The sequence below is a fragment of the Eleutherodactylus coqui genome, chromosome 10 (assembly GCF_035609145.1).
Source record: "Eleutherodactylus coqui strain aEleCoq1 chromosome 10, aEleCoq1.hap1, whole genome shotgun sequence".
NCBI classification, from domain to species: Eukaryota; Metazoa; Chordata; class Amphibia; order Anura; family Eleutherodactylidae; genus Eleutherodactylus; species Eleutherodactylus coqui.
Window position 1 is genome coordinate 132,100,207 of NC_089846.1, and position 21,524 is coordinate 132,121,730.

Consider the following 21,524-nt stretch of genomic DNA (forward strand, 5'->3'; position numbering starts at 1 on the left):
AATCACCATTCTGAGAGGCAGGTGGAAGGAGGGCTCTGTTCATGGATACAGCCAGACTCAAACTATGAGATCTCTGTATTCCTTTCAGCGCTGCTCATGGGAAGACCATATTTTTCACAGTAATTTGGCTACTAGTAGTCTAGACTTGTAGCTATAGTATGCTTAAAGTTAAGTTGAAATATCCAGTTCGTCTGTTCTGATAAATTTTGTGCTGGAGGAGACTTTTCACTATTTTTGTAGTAAGTCTTCAGATCGGCTCTATTTTCAGTAATATCTTTGTGACGTTGAGGTCTCCCAAGAGGACTACAATCTTTAAATGTGACTTCCACTAACGACCATCATGCCTGTTGTTTGAAAACCTTATTATGTGTAATCAAGTGTAACAACGTATCGAAAAGAGCAATGACATACAATTCAGCACCAAAGTAGACACGCCACAATAACTGCCTGAACCCAATTACATGTGGTTAACATGTAACAGAGAGAGAATGGGGAATGTTATAAAATATAACAGACAAGGGGCCCATAAAAAGAATAGTAAAAACAAATCCAATTCTACCTTGGCGAACGTAGAAAGCAGAAAAGGGGCTTCCAAAAAGGAGTAGAGCCTATGTAGAAGTAATACCGGTAACAGAGTAGGAACTCCCACAAAACAACCAGAACCAAGCTCAAAGTAGAAAGAAGAATAAAGAGGAAAAAAAGAAAATAAGGGGAGGGTAAAGGGTTACAAAATGGCCAAAAAGGCATCAAAGGAACATAATGAGATCCAAGGCTTCTGCATGTGATTAATGTTATTCAGTTCCTGAGTCCACTCTGTCATAGAGGGAGCTTTATTGATCTCCAGTGTTGGGGAACCATAAGCTTGAGCCGCAATCTGGAAACAAACGTGATCGCTTAAACGATCCTCGTGGGGGATGCAGAAGACAAGCGGGTTCCTAGTCTTCTGCATCCAGCTGTTCTCTGTTCGAAGCACTCAGCAGTTATACAGCCGAGCGCTTTGAGCGGGGTATATAGAATACAGCTGGACTGCTGTGTTCTTCATACCCCAGTTTTTCACAGACGGCTCAGCTGGTATACAGCTGTGCGCTCCATCCGGAGTAAGAACACAGCTGGAGCACTGTGCTCTTCATACCCCACCTGTGTTCCTGGAGAGAGCGAGATACAGCTAAAACAATAGTATCAGCTGTATCCCGCTGTTAATTCCTGATAAGGCTGATCCTTGTCTTGCTGCATGCTAAAAAAAAAAAAAAGAGAACGATCAGTGACTTGTTAACGAACACTGCATGATCTCAGTGCAGTTAAACACAATGATTATTGCTCAAAAGATGGCTTTTGAGCGATAATCGTTGTATCTAAATGGGCCTAAAGAGAAAGCGCTGTATCTGAGCCAGACAATCCAAGGAGAAAGATAAGAGTGCTAATGAAGGAGTGTAAAGGTCCACTTAGGCACAACGATTATCGCTCAAAAGCCATCTTTTGAGCGATAATCGCTGTATCTAAACTCCTGCCCATCGTGCACTATTCGTTCATCTCTGTATTCAAGCCAGCCAGAAGTCAGCCATGAGCCTTATCAGCGCCACACACTAAGTTCTCAGCAGGATAGCGCTGATAGTATTCTCTCAGCTGCTATCCCACTCAGAGTTCTCAGCAGGATACCGCTGACAGCTCTGAGAACAAAGCAGCTGTATGCAGATAACAGCTCTCCTACTGTCATCTGCATACAGCAGGAGCTCTCAGTTACATGCTAAAGAACTCTTAGGTAGCTAATTGGCTACATAAGAGTTTATGCAAAGTGATCCCTCAAACTGTTGTTTGACCGAATTTTGAACGATCATCTTTTTGTGTAAATGGACCTTAACTCCAGAACCCAGTCCCAGAAAACACAAATCAAGGGGCACCAGTTTTGCAGAAAGGTCCCTTTTGCGGAGTTGGATCACCAACAAACATTGGAGACTGTGGGAGCATACGAGCCCATCTTACAAGGACAACGATATCAACGAGAAAGTAGCTTTTTTTTCTCCTAAGTGCAGCAAGTGACAGTCATAGCATGAGATATTGTACAGACTATCTATCCTGCCCATGAAGCTACACTCCCAGATTGGTTGACCGTTAGTTGAACGGAGAGAAGCTTGTCACAGTCAGAGAAAGGAGTAGGGAAGAGAGAATGGACACCCAACGTGCTTGTGAGTCAGACTGCATAAGTAATACCTCAAACAGACTTGGGGCAGGCTCACATGAGCGTATGGTTATGGCGCAGTACGCGTGAATAATACGCGGTGAGTGGAGTCAATGAAAATATATTGATTTTCATTGATCCACTCACACTTGCAAATACACATTGCGTATAATACGCGCATTAAACAAAATACATGTTCTAATATACCACATTATGCGCAATTGAGCCCTATTGTGTATGTGTGGCATTTATACACAATGCTGCTACGCGACAAAGTGGGAAAAGTAAAAAAAAAAAAAAAAGGGAAAACTGCACATTACATGTGACACATGTATCAGATATGAGGATCTGAAGAAGAATCCAAATCTATGATAAAACGGGGCATAACTATTTCTGCCATTTTCTCCGTGTTGCGGACGTAGATATGGCTGTGAGATTAACACGCCAGAAGAGGACAGAGATTGTGCCGGTTTCTGGGGAGCGCAGTACCTGAGTCACGTTGGACCTGCTGAAAAGGAGATGTAACAAAACTGCCACAGGTAAAGAAACAATGGCTGTCCTGGTGTCCTTATTCAAGAGCCCACATTGTAGCACAGGTGTAAATTGATGGCTAAATATGGCCATTTAAACACTGCAGCAGCTGCGGTTTTTGGTCGCATCACGGTCAAATCATTGCCGCCCTATATGGTTGTACCTTCAAAGCGAACCTTTACAGTGTTTGGCCCGAGACACCACAGCTGTTTGACAAGTGCTGAAAAACAACTCATCCAGAAAAGACGGATCCTGGAATGTTTCAGTGTTTCTAAATTCAAGTCTGTACTCAGGAAACGTGTAGTGCTGACCGGATAGGAGAAGTGATACATGGACGGCCCTAAAAGTATCGATATTGGAGGACATTTACTAAAGGATGGCAGCTCCGTGTCAGTCCTTAGTAGTACTGCACTAGAAGAAGATGCATGCCACTTAAGAAATGTGGACATATTTGGCGTGCCAGAAAGATAAATTGTAGCAAATCTCTCAGGAGGCCGGGTGCCTTCTGGCTAAACCACACCTTCTTTTAAAAAAGTGGCAAGTGCATAACAAAAAATAAATAAATAAATAAAAAGTGTTACAGATGATTATGGGAACAGTTTAGTAGCTGCAAAAAGAAAATCTAACAATATTAATTTCTAGGAAATCTATTACTGTATGTTTTCAATCGGTATCACTTTCAGCGCGAGTCAACCACAACTGTGCGAAAATATCGAATGGACTAGACGATAAACAGCCCCCCCCCCCCATCTCAGATTTTATTTTGTGCATATGCAATCAGTTTACCATAAAGAGGTGTGTATAATGTACATTTATGTCCGTTTACCAAACTTTTAACCATTTCCCATAGCAATTAACATAATTGTGATTACAGCTCTGGAGTGTAATTACAGGCTATAACTCAGAACTAGTGCAAGAGATACATACCTCCATGTAGTTACATTGTAACATTTCATGTCTATGCTGTAAATAGATTGTTGGAGGCCAAACAGCTGGAAATCTCTATAGAAAAATAGCTAAAAGTAGAAAGAATATCGATATGTAAAGGGACGGATCGGGAGAGAAACCAGATGGGACATAGCTCTCACATTCTGTAACTCAGCAGGGAGCTAATGGGAGGTGTGTTACTGCAGCAGTATATACTGTATATGCTGCAGTCATATACACTCAGGTGAAGGCCATGTCATTGAGTACTATGTAAGTAGTGTTTATTAGCTCTTTACAGGGCAGAATATATGTATAAGGGCTCCTTCACGTAGGTGCGACCACCAGTGCTGCGTTTTTGCAGATTTTTTTTTTCACGCATATTGGCGTATTTTTTCCATACAGAACATGTTCTTATGTGCGCGGCAAACAAAGCACATCGCTTCACGTGGCTAATTAGTTCCACACGTGTTCTTTTTTCCTGGGTACTATACTCTGCGTATTGGAGCCCTAAGGGTAGGTACATACTTGTGGTAAAATGGTCCATGTTATGTTTATAAAAAAAAAATTGGCGGAGGGGGGGGAAAGAGAAAAAATAAATTAATTAAATTAAAAAAATAAATAAATAAATTTAAAAAAAAAAAAAAAAAAAAAAAAAAAAAAAAAAAAAATCACACGTGCGCCGTCCAGATGCTGTTTGCGTAACACCTGCTTTTGCCGTCCGGACGCAGTCCACGTAACATTTTTCACATCAAAAACAAAGCAGACCCAATCCTTTTTTTCTGCATCTTGCAAGAAAAACAGACAGCTGACGGCCGGCATGTGAGTGCGGCACTTTTTTTCTATCCCCATTAACTTTAATGGCCAAGTTTCAACCATAAATCAAATAGTTCATGTAATTAGGTTTTTTTTTCACACAGTCCATATCTGCATGAACAAAACTCTACGGTGTGTGTCACCACATAGAATAATACGGGTCCGTATATAGGGGTCCATATACACTTCATGTGGAGTCTTTTTTTTTTTTTTTTTTTTTTTATTTAACTGGACTCCATGCAGATTATATATATATATATATATATATATATATATATATATATACCGTATAATGTGTGTGCTGTAGCCTAAGATACACATAGAATTACAACATGGTCAATATGAAGTAACACTGATAGCGATATACTTGTCATATAATCACTGCCTGTAATGACAGGAGGTGCAAACGAGTGACCCGAAGCACATCTGTATGCTGCCAAAAGGAACAGAAATCATAAAAGGTTTGCTTTACTGCTGGCAGAGATGGATACCTCTCATATATATATATATACACACACATTAGTGTATGGACGTCTATTGGAATAATTAGTTCTTCGCAGACCCTACTTGCAGACCAGTTGCTGTAACGATACACCCAGGAATGACTCCGCTCCCTTACAGTCCCATTACCTGGATCAGTGTAGGCAGAGCCGCACGTCCAGCCCGCACACAGGGAGCAGAGCAGAAGTGTTGGCAGCCGGTGCACGTCCATGGTATTAGTCCCGTCTCCGGTGCTGTAATCCTCCCGTGCCCTGTGTGCAGCGCTCCCCTACTCCCGGGAGGCCCCGCCCACTCTGTCACGTGTCCCGCCCCGCGCTCAGGTAGCGGTGAGCTGGCGGCTGTGAGGTGATGAGGTAGTGGCTCACCTCTCGGCTCCTGCGGACGGCGCTGCAGTCCCAGTATAAGCAGCCGCCGTAGCTTGTTGTAACGGTGGGGCCGCTGCAGAGGACGCCATGACTATCAGCCATTGTTCCCAAGCTTTTTTTCTGGGAACCATTTTTGCAGCGCCCCTTCTATTAGAGCCCCCCCCCCGTCTACAAAAAATGGACACAAAAAGACACCAAAAGTGAGGAAAAAAGGCCCCAAAATTATCAGTACGACATTTTATAATTTCTCATTGACCTTCAGTTAATTTCTGGCCGTGACGTGTTTTTTTTTTTGTATAAAAATGCGACCAAAAACACAACATTTTGACCCAAACTGCTGCGTGAGGGAAACAGATCTGGCTGCACATTCAGGCTACATTTACACCGGCGAGACCCTCGCTGCGAGACGCGCGCTAATATGAGCTTCGTTCTTTTGGATGGACTTATTCCCGTGAGCGCCGTGTTCTATCGTCTGGCGGAACGCCGCGCCCGTCGCTTTCTACGAGATCTTAAAAGATATGGCGGGGCGCTCGTACGCCGTGTGATGTGAAATATCGAGCCGGCATGCACATTGAAATCAATGGGAAAGTATGATGTGCGTGAAATACGCGCCTGGCGATCACAAATACACAGAAGCGATGCGAGTTTTTGAATAAAAAACGCCGCACATCCGCATGAAAGGCGCACGTTGGCGAGAGATATCAGCCTGAAGTTTCTCTTCAGGGCGCAGTCACATGACATAAACACACGGCGAACAGAACCTATTGTTTTCACGGGGTTGAATCGCAGCGGCATCTTCTTCACGCAATTTTCGGTCATTTAAAAAAACAATACAGCTTCAGGCCGTTTTTACGCAGCCGAGAAAATGTACGAATATGAACCCCATTTTTTGGAATGGGGTCTTACCCGACATGTCCCATCTTTGGGCATTCCTTTGGAACACCGTGCATCGTCCATTTTTTTCAGTGGGACCGGCGCGGCGTGCGAGGTGCCCGCGAGTACAATGGGATACAAGGCAACAATAGGAACTCCGCGGTACTAACGCCGCAGCGGAGGATCGCTACTTCCCTGAAGTGATGCAAAACGGTTTTAACACAACACGCCTCACATCTGCAGGGACATCGCATGTTGGCGAGCGCGATATCGGGCCGTGTGAAATTAGCTTTATACACTTATTTTGGTGCATATCACCAAAATAGCCAATGAAATCAATGGGCTTGTGTAAATACGCAGGAAACCTGCGTATTCGCTGCGCATTTACACGATAAATCAGTGGGATTTTATTGCGTTTTCCTTTTGCGCGTAAATACACTTCATATTTCTGTGCATGAAAAACCGCAGATAGGCAGAATACGCACGTAATCAGCGTATTGCGGCTCGTGAATAGGCTGCGTAGTCGCAGACCAAAATATGTGAATGAGCTCTTCTACAGATCTCACCCTGGTAGAAAACCGCAGCGAACAAACAATACCCCCAACGGAAAAAAAATTGACATGCTGCAGCTGTCAATTCCGCTCCGCATCGCCGGTTCCGCCCAGCTTTGCCGCGACAGATTGACCGCTCCGTGTGGATGAGATTTTTGCAAAATCTCATCCACATGTCTGGCTAATCTTGGGATTAACAGCCACGGGCGGATTTGCGGCACAGAAATTCCGAATTTCTGCGGAAAATCCGTCTCGTGTGAACCCAGCCTAAACATGAACGTACCTTAAAGGGACACAGTCATCATCTTCTCTTTTCCCTAGTACATAGCACTCAATGAGCGCTATGTACTAAAGAGTGAACGTGGAAGTGTTTCTTCCACTACACGAGCCGGCGGTCACGTGACCGCGGGGTCCCCCCTGTTACAATAGAGCTGCGGGGTCCTCGGAGATCCTGATCAGCACTGCCAGTGATTGCTGCCACTAGAGGGGGATGTTTTCCTCTGTAACTGGGGCTCCTATGGATGCCCCAGCTTCAGTGGGAAAGTGTATAAAAATAAAACAAAAAGACCATGTGACTGACGCCCAGAGGTCTTACATGACATTATGTGGGACATTGATGGTAAAACAAAAATAGTTCCATAAGGACGCCTGCACTCGGGTGGGTCGGATTCCGCATGCAGGGATATCGCAAGGTGCATGCGGAATCCGGCCTTGGAAGCAGCGGCGTCCGCCCGTACCTGCTTTCTTTTCTCATCATCTGTACTGTACTTAAAAAAACAAACAATTATAAGGCCTTAGTCAGACGGGCGTTTTTTCGTGCGATTTGCGGATCGCTTGACGGATGCACATCCGCAAATCTCGTGACCGATGCCCGAAAATCGCCTGAAAATCTGCTCCTAGCCGCATTTCATTAGAAACGGGCTGGAGCTGTCCAGCGCATTGCATTCAATGGAGCCGGCAATACAGCCGACTCCATTGAAAGCAATGCGCTGCGGGCGAGTGTGGGATGAATTGTCGGTAAGGGCCTAAATATATAAGCCCTTCCCTGCAATTCATCCAGAAAAGTGTTAAAATAAAAAATATATACATACTCACCTGCTCCCGGCAGCCGGAGTTCCGCGCGGCCGGCCTGCAGTGGGTGTGAAGGGGGTGTGAGTCAGACCTGCCCCCTGATTGACTCAGCGCTGAGCCAATCAGGGGGCAGGCCTGACTCACACCCCCTTCACACCCACTGCAGGCCGGCCGCGCGGAACTCCGGCTGTCGGGAGCAGGTGAGTATGTATATATTTTTTATTTTAACACTTTTCTGGATGAATTGCAGGGAAGGGCTTATATATTTAACCCCTTCCCGACAATTCATCCCGTGCACGCCGGCAGCCCATTGCTTTCAATGGAGTCGGCTGTATTGCCGGCTCCATTGAATTCAATGGGCAAACATCGTTCTTCTCTGCCACAGCTGTCACAGCTGTGGCAGAGAAGAATGATTTGTCTTCTATATGTTCTCAATGGGGTCGGCGCTGCTGCCGCCGGCCCCATTGAGCGCATATAGTGAAGAGAACAGGAATCGCAGATCGCAGATAGGTGCGATCTGCGATTTTTTGTTCTATAATTTATCGGACGAGCGCATAAAAAGCGCTCATGTGTCCGATACCATTGCAAAGCAATGGATTTAAAAAATCGCCGGACGCATGCGCATGCACAAATCGCGGCTAAAAACGCCCGTCTGACTAAGGCCTAAATGTTAAAAAAATCTTCCAAAACTAGAAAATGGAAAAAAGAGTCAGTGAAAAAGATATAAAAAAAATATCCCTATATGTTACGGGGGGAAAAATTGGTAGCTGAAGGAAAAAAAATAGGGCAGTAAAACCACCACATGGGTAAAATCCCTAAAAAGTGTCTGGTCCTTAAAAGGTTAATGTGGATCCGTTTGTGCTTCATTCCTGGCCTCTTAACTGCCGCAGTGCTGTGAATGTCATGCTTGCTCTGGGGTTACAAGGTAGCATTATAGGGGTATTCTCACCATGACCAACCTCTGAAAATGGAGCCAGCCCCTGTGAACTGATTGTGAGTCCCCCACGAAGGTTATCTCCAGAACATGGCAGCCACCCGTAGACTTCCTGTGCAATACATGGGATGGGTCCACCAGACAAACCAAGCTGACGCTCTTACTGCATCGTGAGCGCCCGTTGGCTTTGTATGCTGCCATTCCTTGGATAATGCCCTTATTTGCTGCCCGTATCTTGCCATTACTATATGTTGGCTGCGTGTTCAGCATTCTGATACAGTTCCCTGCTAGTACTATTACAGTGACGCTCTCAGTGGATGTTACTTGCTGTTCTCTCTTGTTTCAGTTCATAAACACATAAACGAAGCATTGGTCACTTCTGACAATTGTTTACATACATGTGTTTTTGCACGTTTCGTACTTTCATCCATACTCCCGGGTGCATTTATTTTAGAAGCTATATTTTTGCAGGTTTATATAAATAACATTTGTTTTCTGACGCTTTCGTTTATTTATGGAATGTTCTTTACGTAATAAATTGTAATCAGGAAGTTTCTTTGTCTTTTCCTGCAGTGGATGCGATTTTTAGGGGTTAAGTCACCATAAAACAATGAAATACATTTCCTGTAAGAGTTCTTAAGGTCACCGGGCTTAGCTCATTCTTTTCCACTGCTCTTCCTCATCTTGTGCTCTCCTGATAATTTTCTCCTGACTTTTCCTTTCTAGGAAGGGACTAGAGGTTACTACAGTTGAACTGCAGTCAGAGCCCGTGGACTGCTTTGTGTAGAGGATTTGTAAGCGCACATCAAGTATTGTACTAATGCACTGTCAGTGCTACTTTATTTAAAGGATGTGTCAAGTATTGAATTTATACCCTGGCTACTATGTGGGTGGTGATATTCTGCTACGTGCACTCATGAAAACCAGTTTCTGCTTGACTCTTGCATCAATTAACTTCTTAGTCACCGGCCTATTAAGTGTTTTTACATCCTGGCTTGCTGGGCTTTAGGCTTTGATTCACACGAGCGCATATCAGCCGCCGTTTTTACGGACGGCGGATATACGCTACCATCCAATGCATTCGATTCCAATGCATCAGATCACACGGGCGATTTTACCCCAGCCAGGAAAGATAGTCCTGGAACTATCTTTCTGGCTGCAATACGTCAGCGGCTTCATAGACAGCTGTTGGAGGCGGGAGGTGGGAGGGAGTTTGCAACGTGACTGCTAAACTCCCTCCTCCTTCTGCTCGCCGGCTGTTTGCAATTGGAAGGGGCGGAAGCTAGTTGCTGAGCTCCCGTCCCGCCCCCTCCCATTGCTAGCTGACGATAAGGGGCGGAGAGGAGGCGGGAGCTTAGCACACTAGCTTCCGTCCCATCCCGCCTCCTCCCCTTGTAGAGAGCAGGGGAAGGGAGAAACCGTTTAGCAGAGCTAAACTGTTTGCCTCTGCCTGACAGCCCGAGCTGTCTGAACGGGCGCACAAACGTTTTTTATGTCAACAGTGGGCGAATGTAAAAACGCTGACGCCTGTGTAAATAAGCCCTCAATTCCCAGGGCCGATTTAAAATCTCCCTGCTCCCAGCAAATGCAAGTACATTCCCAACTGGAAATGTACTGACTACAACTTTGACTTCAAAATAAAAACCTATATTATTCTATATTAATGGCATATTCCCGTCTGGACTTTCATGGTATATCCACAGGATGTGCCATAAAAGTCTGATAGATGCAGATTCCATTCCTGGGACCTGCACTTATCTTGTGAGCTGCTCCACACAGCCCAGATGTCGCTGGGGGTGGTTGGGAATTAGGGAAACAGCTGAATGGGCTCTTTACTGTGGATGGATGTGTTTCACTACATCTCCATTCACTGAACGATCCCTGCTCCTAGGTGAAAGCACGACTGACGCTTGTACTGCTGTCCGGCACTGCAGCACCCGACAGTAATCTTGCATAAAAGGACCTCAAGGGTAGTTTCACCTGGACGATCGCAATATCGTCACGAGAAAATCGCTGCAAACTTGCGTCTTTGTTCACACGATTTATGAGCATCAGTGCTGCTTTTTCTTGCAAAAACATAGCTGCTGCTTGCGAATTTCTCTAGCTTTTTTTTTTCATGTGATTTTGCCGCAATTTTCTCATGAGAAAGACAATAGAACTTTCTGATATTAAAAACGTATCAAACAAAAATTGCAAGTTCGTGCGTTGCAATGCGATAAAACGGCTCCATAGGGAAACATAGGCAATAAAAAAGAGCAAAATGCAGAAAGATTAGACATGCCACGATTTTATTTTTTCACCGCATGAGTGAAAACATTGCAAATGTGAAGGAAACCATTGAAAAGCATGGGTTTCATAATTCTGCGTTTTCATGCGATTTTATCGCCCGTGTGAAACTGGCCTTAGGGTGTCATTACATAGATGACTGTCCAAGAATTAGGCTGGGTTCTCACATGCCGGAATCCCGTTGGAAATCTCACGCAAGATTTGCAACGGGAAAAGCGCTGCTTCAAAACCCGCGGCACTTAGCCGCGGGTTTTGAAGCGGCCGACGCTCCCATAGAGGAGAGCACGGCCGCAGCAGAAGAAGAAAAAAATGAACATGCTGCGGCCGGCAAATCCACGCCGCAGCGTCGGCTTTTCCACTGCGGATTCGCCGTCCCGTGTGGACGAGATTTCTAAGAAACTTCGTCCACATGGCTGGCTAATCCTGGGATTAGCGGGCGCAAGCGGATTTGCTGCGGTGAAATTCTGGAAAGGATTTCCGCGGCAAATCCGCCCTGTGTGAACCCAGCTTTAGGGCTTATTCAGACGACCGCATATCACGCCCTGCCGATATACGGTGTCCCTCTCTGCAGGGGGAGGAGGCTGGAAGAGCCGGGAGCAGTGCACCGAGCTCCCGCCCCCCTCGCCACAGTCTCGCCACTATTTGCAATTGGAGGGGCGGGAAGGAGATGGAACTAAGTCCCAGAACTTAGCTCGGCCCCCGCCCCCCTCCCATTTCAAATAGCAGAGAGGGGGCTGGAGCTCAGTGCACTGCTCCTGGCTGTTTCAACCTCCTCCCCCTGCAGAGAGGGACACATATATCAGCTGGGCGTGAGAACCCAGCCGATATACGGTCGTCTGAATAAGCCCTTAAGTGCCTGATAGCTGTCCCAACGGCTATTGCTTCTGTGCTTTTACAGATTTGTCACTGGGGGCAAGTAAAGTCCAAAATGTTATGTGCAACTCTTCACTGTTAGGACTTTAAAACATAACCTTTAATAAAACAATTAAAATTTAAAATAGTACTCACAAAGACTGACACACAATACATAAAGAAAAATATTAATAACTCTGGAAGTATCTCAGAGGATTCTTGAAAATGTAGATGCCATATATCGTGCTTTCTAGGTATAGTGTGATGCCTTAACTGGTATCTATTCGAGGCAATGAATAACCGAATAAACAATTTTTTCTGAAAAGTTCAGAGTAAGCCATGTATCAGAGTCTCGCGTTGTGCAAGAGACAGTGCTGCATGGACTTTACACACCCATGCCCTGCATCTACCTTGATAGCTTGCTGGCCCCTATATATTTACTAATTCCTATCTACCAGTGGTAATAATGTTACCTAATAGTTTTTAGGTCACACACTGTAGAATTTCTAACTACTATCTCTCTCCGCTAATTAGGTTCTATTAGTGCCTTATTCCTAATGCTTCTCTGATTACAAGATAGCAAAAAGTATCGCACTAAGTAGCAGGTAGATCAGTAAAATAAAAAAGGGTAGAGCAACAGCAAGCCAACCACCCTGATGGTGAGTGATTGGTATCAACGAGCAAAGTCCAAGGAGCTCTCTTAAATAGGAGCTAAAGTGCCCGCCTCAGAGAGGGTGTGTGTCTCCAAACTCCAATCAGGGTGCAGAGCTTGATTACTATAGGAAATGTTACCAAGGCAACCTACAATGCTTTCCTACACTGATGGATCAGTCACGACAATCATGATTACTTAGGATATATACAATACATCCCATTTCTCCTCACTTATGCTGTATGAGCCTCGAGTGGCGCACAGTGTAAGCTCTCGCCTACAACCCGAAGGCTGCAAGTTCGATCCCCGCATGACTCGGGTAGCTGGCTCATGGCCAACTCAGCCCTCCATCCCCCCGGGGCCGGCAAAATGAGCACCCAGCCTGGTGGGGTGCAATAAGCAACAATTACCCGAAGGCGCTGCGCAACAAGTTGGCGCTATACAAATACCAAGATTGTTATAGTTAATAATATATAGAATTGGAGCATGTTAAGTGAGGTTTGTATATAAGCGCATGATGATCCACACAAGTAAAACGGTTAGTGTGCCAAATCTATGACAATAGTGTAGATGGTAATGATGCTACCCAAGTTATATTGGGAAAAGAACGGTTCCTTACAAATGGTCTCTTCAAATAAAACAGTTGAATGACAGGTTTTCGTTAAGTCCAGTCGGGTGAATTGAATCAAATCTGTAAATCCAGTTTGCTTCTTTTTGGAGAAGTCGTCTATCGATGTTACCTTTACGGCCAAAGGTGCGAATGGTCTCAATTCCTTGGAATTTCAGTTGAGTCTCGTCTCTCTGATGTTTCTCCCACATGTGATTGGCGACCGGAGTGTTTTCCTTCCTCCGTATTGTACCAATATGCCCTAAAATTCGTCGGCGGAATTGTTGTACCGTCTTTCCGACGTAATTTAATGGACAACTGCAGGTAGCCAAATATACAACGTTCGTACTCCTACAATTGATAAATTCACGGTTTGTGTATATTTTTGATGTTGATACACATTTAAAGGAGGAGCTCTTGAGTATAAATGGGCAAGCCATGCAGTTAGAACATGGATACGTACCGGTGAAGTTATGTCGCCCTAGCCACATCGTGTCTGGAAGTGTTGGTTGGAGATGGCTTTTTACAAGTCTGTCACGTAAATTACGTCCACGTCTGAATGTGAAAGTTGGATATTCTGATAGATATCCCTTAACATCAGGGTCCTCAATAAGAAGATCCCACTGTTGTCCAACAATTTTTCGAATTTCACTGGCACCTGAGTCATATGTGCCTATAATTCTCATTTTTTCTGTGTCTGTTCGTTTACGTGTCTGGAGTAGTTCAGTCCTGTTTTGACTAGACGAGAATTCCTGAGCTTCATTAATAATCATGTCAGGATATCCACGTTCCCTGAATCTGTTGGCTAATTTGGCACTTTCAGATTTGAATTCATCCATATCAGAACAGTTCCGACGAATTCTCAAAAACTGTCCCTTAGGGATGGATTTCTTAAGGGAGTAAGGATGAAAGCTCTCCCATGCCAGTAGGGAGTTGGTAGCTGTTTCTTTCCTAAATAATGTTGTAGATAATGTACCATCCGTTTGTTTCTGAATTTTCAAATCCAGGAAAGAGACAGAGAACTCATCACATACAGTTGTGAATTTGAGATTTAAATCATTATGGTTCAATGAGTCCACAAATTCCTCCAGGGATCTTCGGGAGCCGGACCACAACAAAAAGATGTCATCAATAAAGCGTATCCAAAAAATAATGGATCTGGACCAGAGAGAATTGTGCTCAGCGAAGACGTGGTGTTCCTCCCACCAGCCCAGGTAGAGATTAGCGTAGGATGGGGCACATGGTGTCCCCATCGCTGTCCCCCTGAGCTGGTGGAAGTACTGACCGTTGAAAAGAAAATAGTTATGGGTAAGTATGTAAGATAAGAGTTCCATTACAAAGGAATTGTGTTTGGACAGATATATTGCTCTTTGTTTTAGGAAATAGTCTACAGCTTTCAAACCACCATGATGGGGTATCGAGCTGTACAAGGATTCCACATCAAGTGACACTAATAATGTATCCGGTTCAACACAAATTCCTTCTATTTGTCTAAGAGTGTCCATAGTGTCCTCTATGTGGGAAGGGAGGGATGAGACAAAAGGCCGTAAAATCTGATCTACATATTTACTAATGTTTTGACATAGGTTGTCCACACCTGAGACAATTGGACGGCCGCGTAATGGATTGGTACCCTTGTGAATCTTAGGTAATGTATAAAATGTAGCAATTTTCGGGCATTTAGGAGTCAGGAATTTTAATTCTGATATTCCAATCAGATTATCTGCACGTGCTCTATTCAAGATGGATATCAGTTCTTTCAAGAAGGTATTGGTAGGATCCACTGAGATCACTGAATACGTGTCTGTATCACTCAGTAGATCCATGCACGTTTTAATGTAGTCGTCCCGATCCATGACGACCACATTGCCACCTTTATCAGATGGTTTTATAATCACTTTCTCATCCGATTCCAGACCCCGTAATGCTAACATTTCCCCATGAGACATATTCTGGCACCTCCTAAGATTTTTCTCATCAAGGTTTTTAATTTCCCTGAGAACAACTTTCTCAAATACATCAATGAGCGGACATGAAAGTGATGGTGGATTACTGGAACTTTTCAGTCTTAGTGTGGTAAATGGTCCCTCCCCTGGATTACGTAGCCCCTCACTCTCAAGATCTTGTAGAGCGTTATGGATCTGCATATCCTCAATATTTAAAGGAGATGTCCCGAGGCAGCAAGTGGGTCTATACACTTCTGTATGGCCATAATAATGCACTTTGTAATGTACATTGTGCATTAATTATGAGCCATACAGAAGTTATAAAAAGTTTTTTACTTACCTGCTCCGTTGCTGGCGTCCTCGTCTCCATGGTGCCGACTAATTTTCGCCCTCCGATGGCCAAATTAGCCGCGCTTGCGCAGTCCGGGTCTTCTCCTCTTCTCTATGGGGCTCCGTGTAGCTCCGTGTAGCTCCGCCCCGTCACGTGCCGATTCCAGCCAATCAGGAGGCTGGAATCGGCAATGGACCGCACAGAAGCCCTGCGGTCCATGAAGACGGAGGATCCCGGCGGCCATCTTCAGCAGGTGAGTATGAAGACGCCGGACCGCCGGGATTCAGGTAAGCGCTGTGCGGGTGGTTTTTTTAACCCCTGCATCGGGGTTGTCTCGCGCCGAACGGGGGGGGGGGTTAAAAAAAAAAAAACCCGTTTCGGCGCGGGACATCTCCTTTAATCCAAGTTCGGAGGCTTGTGTTCTATCCAGTTGGGCAAAATATTTTTTCCACCTCAGTTTGCGCGTGAAGAGGGAGATGTCCTTCGCCCAGGCGAAGCGGTCAAACCGCGCCGCTGGGACGAAGGACAGCCCCCTCTCCAACACGCAGATTTCCTCCTCCGAGAGGAGATATATGTTTACCTGCGACCAACTGAATGCTCACTATTTGGTTACTATGCAATTGCTGTTAAGATCCTGAGAGGCATATTAAATATTCACAAGAGGTCCCTGAGGAGCTCAAGTTGAGCGAAACGCGTCGGACCAAGGACCAGATATTGATTAAGCCTTCTTGGTGCTAATACAAAGCACAAATAATCTCAGTCTTGGGCACCATCAGTTTCCCAAGACTGTAGATACTACCGTTGTGGGGGTGTATTATCACCCTAAAACGGTTATTCATTGCCTCGAATAGATACCAGTTAAGGCATCACACTATACCTAGAAAGCACGATATATGGCATCTACATTTTCAAGAATCCTCTGAGATACTTCCAGAGTTATTAATATTTTTCTTTATGTATTATGTGTGTCAGTCTTTGTGAGTACTATTTTAAATTTTAATTGCTTTATTAAAGGTTATGTTTTAAAGTCCTAACAGTGAAGAGTTGCACATAACATTTTGGACTTTACTTGCCCCCAGTGACAAATTTGAATTAAATTATAATGGCAGGATTCTTATCCAGAAAACTAGACATGGAAAGTTGGAGCTCGGAAGCCAACTCTGTGTTTTCGGAGGGCCGATTTAGCCCACGATCCCATACTACCGATATGAACGGTCTCTTCAAAAACCTAACGTTACAATACAGGGAGTGCATACGTGGGTGGTGGGAGATCCAGGGCCTAAAGCGCTATGCTGAGCATCGCATAGTACCTAGAGGACTGCGAAGCTCCATAGCACCTCCACGTAGACATACTAACAAAGACTTCCTGGCTAAATGGGAAAGAGAGTCGACGGAGTTTTCACTTAAACTTATTCAAACACTGATTGATAAAGAGAGCATTGCTCTAGAAAAAAACCTAAAAACATTGGATGAACTATTGGATAGAGCTCAAGCCCATAACTCTGACCCTGACTTCGTTGCTAAGGAGAAAACTCTACAGCAAAATATTGAAAAATACACGTCTGTCATAAAAGAGAGGAAACACTCTCAGTTTAATAGAGACATGTTGGACTTTAAGGAGAATCGGGCATATCCATCAGTCCACAACAGATCAGAAACCGATATTAGCTCCTCAGATATTGAACTATCTGATGGGGAGTTCAGAGACAGGAATGAATATCGGGGCAGACGTAATAGAGGACGAGGATTTCAGAAGAGCAGAGGCAGAGGCAGATACACCAGTGGGGTTAATAACAACAATTTTTTAGGCCAGCTATCGTACCCCTATTCACTAAGGGATCGAAAAAAATCCACAGTAAAAAACACTGGGGGAATTGGGAAGCCGCACTCCAAAACATTTGGGGTGGAACCAACAAGGGACAAGATGTCGGTTGTGAATCTCTCCCAGAGACAACTCTCGGAGGAGGAAATCTGCGTGTTGGAGAGGGGGCTGTCCTTCGTCCTGGCGGCGCGGTTTGACCGCTTCGCCTGGGCGAAGGACATCTCCCTCTTCACGCGCAAACTGAGGTGGAAAAAATATTTTGCCCAACTGGATAGAACACAAGCCTCCGAACTTGGATTAAATATTGAGGATATGCAGATCCATAACGCTCTACAAGATCTTGAGAGTGAGGGGCTACGTAATCCAGGGGAGGGACCATTTACCACACTAAGACTGAAAAGTTCCAGTAATCCACCATCACTTTCATGTCCGCTCATTGATGTATTTGAGAAAGTTGTTCTCAGGGAAATTAAAAACCTTGATGAGAAAAATCTTAGGAGGTGCCAGAATATGTCTCATGGGGAAATGTTAGCATTACGGGGTCTGGAATCGGATGAGAAAGTGATTATAAAACCATCTGATAAAGGTGGCAATGTGGTCGTCATGGATCGGGACGACTACATTAAAACGTGCATGGATCTACTGAGTGATACAGACACGTATTCAGTGATCTCAGTGGATCCTACCAATACCTTCTTGAAAGAACTGATATCCGTCTGGAATAGAGCACGTGCAGATAATCTGATTGGAATATCAGAATTAAAATTCCTGACTCCTAAATGCCCGAAAATTGCTACATTTTATACATTACCTAAGATTCACAAGGGTACCAATCCATTACGCGGCCGTCCAATTGTCTCAGGTGTGGACAACCTATGTCAAAACATTAGTAAATATGTAGATCAGATTTTACGGCCTTTTGTCTCATCCCTCCCTTCCCACATAGAGGACACTATGGACACTCTTAGACAAATAGAAGGAATTTGTGTTGAACTGGATACATTATTAGTGTCACTTGATGTGGAATCCTTGTACAGCTCGATACCCCATCATGGTGGTTTGAAAGCTGTAGACTATTTCCTAAAACAAAGAGGAATATATCTGTCCAAACACAATTCCTTTGTAATGGAACTCTTATCTTACATACTTACCCATAACTATTTTCTTTTCAACGGTCAGTACTTCCACCAGCTCAGGGGGACAGCGATGGGGACACCATGTGCCCCATCCTACGCTAATCTCTACCTGGGCTGGTGGGAGGAACACCACGTCTTCGCTGAGCACAATTCTCTCTGGTCCAGATCCATTATTTTTTGGATACGCTTTATTGATGACATCTTTTTGTTGTGGTCCGGCTCCCGAAGATCCCTGGAGGAATTTGTGGACTCATTGAACCATAATGATTTAAATCTCAAATTCACAACTGTATGTGATGAGTTCTCTGTCTCTTTCCTGGATTTGAAAATTCAGAAACAAACGGATGGTACATTATCTACAACATTATTTAGGAAAGAAACAGCTACCAACTCCCTACTGGCATGGGAGAGCTTTCATCCTTACTCCCTTAAGAAATCCATCCCTAAGGGACAGTTTTTGAGAATTCGTCGGAACTGTTCTGATATGGATGAATTCAAATCTGAAAGTGCCAAATTAGCCAACAGATTCAGGGAACGTGGATATCCTGACATGATTATTAATGAAGCTCAGGAATTCTCGTCTAGTCAAAACAGGACTGAACTACTCCAGACACGTAAACGAACAGACACAGAAAAAATGAGAATTATAGGCACATATGACTCAGGTGCCAGTGAAATTCGAAAAATTGTTGGACAACAGTGGGATCTTCTTATTGAGGACCCTGATGTTAAGGGATATCTATCAGAATATCCAACTTTCACATTCAGACGTGGACGTAATTTACGTGACAGACTTGTAAAAAGCCATCTCCAACCAACACTTCCAGACACGATGTGGCTAGGGCGACATAACTTCACCGGTACGTATCCATGTTCTAACTGCATGGCTTGCCCATTTATACTCAAGAGCTCCTCCTTTAAATGTGTATCAACATCAAAAATATACACAAACCGTGAATTTGTCAATTGTAGGAGTACGAACGTTGTATATTTGGCTACCTGCAGTTGTCCATTAAATTACGTCGGAAAGACGGTACAACAATTCCGCCGACGAATTTTAGGGCATATTGGTACAATACGGAGGAAGGAAAACACTCCGGTCGCCAATCACATGTGGGAGAAACATCAGGGAGACGAGACTCAACTGAAATTCCAAGGAATTGAGACCATTCGCACCTTTGGCCGTAAAGGTAACATCGATAGACGACTTCTCCAAAAAGAAGCAAACTGGATTTACAGATTTGATTCAATTCACCCGACTGGACTTAACGAAAACCTGTCATTCAACTGTTTTATTTGAAGAGACCATTTGTAAGGAACCGTTCTTTTCCCAATATAACTTGGGTAGCATCATTACCATCTACACTATTGTCATAGATTTGGCACACTAACCGTTTTACTTGTGTGGATCATCATGCGCTTATATACAAACCTCACTTAACATGCTCCAATTCTATATATTATTAACTATAACAATCTTGGTATTTGTATAGCGCCAACTTGTTGCGCAGCGCCTTCGGGTAATTGTTGCTTATTGCACCCCACCAGGCTGGGTGCTCATTTTGCCGGCCCCGGGGGGATGGAGGGCTGAGTTGGCCATGAGCCGGCTACCCGAGTCATGCGGGGATCGAACTTGCAGCCTTCGGGTTGTAGGCGAGAGCTTACACTGTGCGCCACTCGAGGCTCATACAGCATAAGTGAGGAGAAATGGGATGTATTGTATATATCCTAAGTAATCATGATTGTCGTGACTGATCCATCAGTGTAGGAAAGCATTGTAGGTTGCCTTGGTAACATTTCCTATAGTAATCAAGCTCTGCACCCTGATTGGAGTTTGGAGACACACACCCTCTCTGAGGCGGGCACTTTAGCTCCTATTTAAGAGAGCTCCTTGGACTTTGCTCGTTGATACCAATCACTCACCATCAGGGTGGTTGGCTTGCTGTTGCTCTATCCTTTTTTATTTTACTGATCTACCTGCTACTTAGTGCGATACTTTTTGCTATCTTGTAATCAGAGAAGCATTAGGAATAAGGCACTAATAGAACCTAATTAGCGGAGAGAGATAGTAGTTAGAAATTCTACAGTGTGTGACCTAAAAACTATTAGGTAACATTATTACCACTGGTAGATAGGAATTAGTAAATATATAGGGGCCAGCAAGCTATCAAGGTAGATGCAGGGCATGGGTGTGTAAAGTCCATGCAGCACTGTCTCTTGCACAACGCGAGACTCTGATACATGGCTTACTCTGAACTTTTCAGAAAAAATTCTTTTGGAAAGATTCTTTAAAAAAATTTTTTTACCATATTAAGAGGTATTATATACTTCATTGCAGATAACATCTGATCTGCAAGATATATGTTTACCTGCGACCAACTGAATGCTCACTATTTGGTTACTATGCAATTGCTGTTAAGATCCTGAGAGGCATATTAAATATTCACTAGAGGTCCCTGAGGAGCTCAAGTTGAGCGAAACGCGTCGGACCAAGGACCAGATATTGATTAAGCCTTCTTGGTGCTAATACAAAGCACAAATAATCTCAGTCTTGGGCACCATCAGTTTCCCAAGACTGTAGATACTACCGTTGTGGGGGTGTATTATCACCCTAAAACGGTTATTCATTGCCTCGAATAGATACCAGTTAAGGCATCACACTATACCTAGAAAGCACGATATATGGCATCTACATTTTCAAGAATCCTCTGAGATACTTCCAGAGTTATTAATATTTTTCTTTATGTATTATGTGTGTCAGTCTTTGTGAGTACTATTTTAAATTTTAATTGCTTTATTAAAGGTTATGTTTTAAAGTCCTAACAGTGAAGAGTTGCACATAACATTTTGGACTTTACTTGCCCCCAGTGACAAATTTGAATTAAATTATAATGGCAGGATTCTTATCCAGAAAACTAGACATGGAAAGTTGGAGCTCGGAAGCCAACTCTGTGTTTTCGGAGGGCCGATTTAGCCCACGATCCCATACTACCGATATGAACGGTCTCTTCAAAAACCTAACGTTACAATACAGGGAGTGCATACGTGGGTGGTGGGAGATCCAGGGCCTAAAGCGCTATGCTGAGCATCGCATAGTACCTAGAGGACTGCGAAGCTCCATAGCACCTCCACGTAGACATACTAACAAAG

At 44.1% G+C, this 21,524-nt stretch overlaps 1 protein-coding gene across 1 annotated transcript in view; it reads right to left on the bottom strand.

Annotated features, from left to right (window-relative positions):
* The window catches only part of LOC136580927 (interleukin-13 receptor subunit alpha-1-like), a 55,104-nt gene extending 49,877 nt beyond the window's left edge, over positions 1-5,227 (bottom strand). The window contains exon 1 of the mRNA XM_066581861.1: positions 5,078-5,227. Within this exon, the coding sequence (XP_066437958.1) occupies positions 5,078-5,159 (82 nt within the window). The 5' untranslated portion in view covers positions 5,160-5,227. The remainder of the gene's footprint in view (positions 1-5,077) is intronic.
* Positions 5,228-21,524: the final 16,297 nt, after the last annotated feature.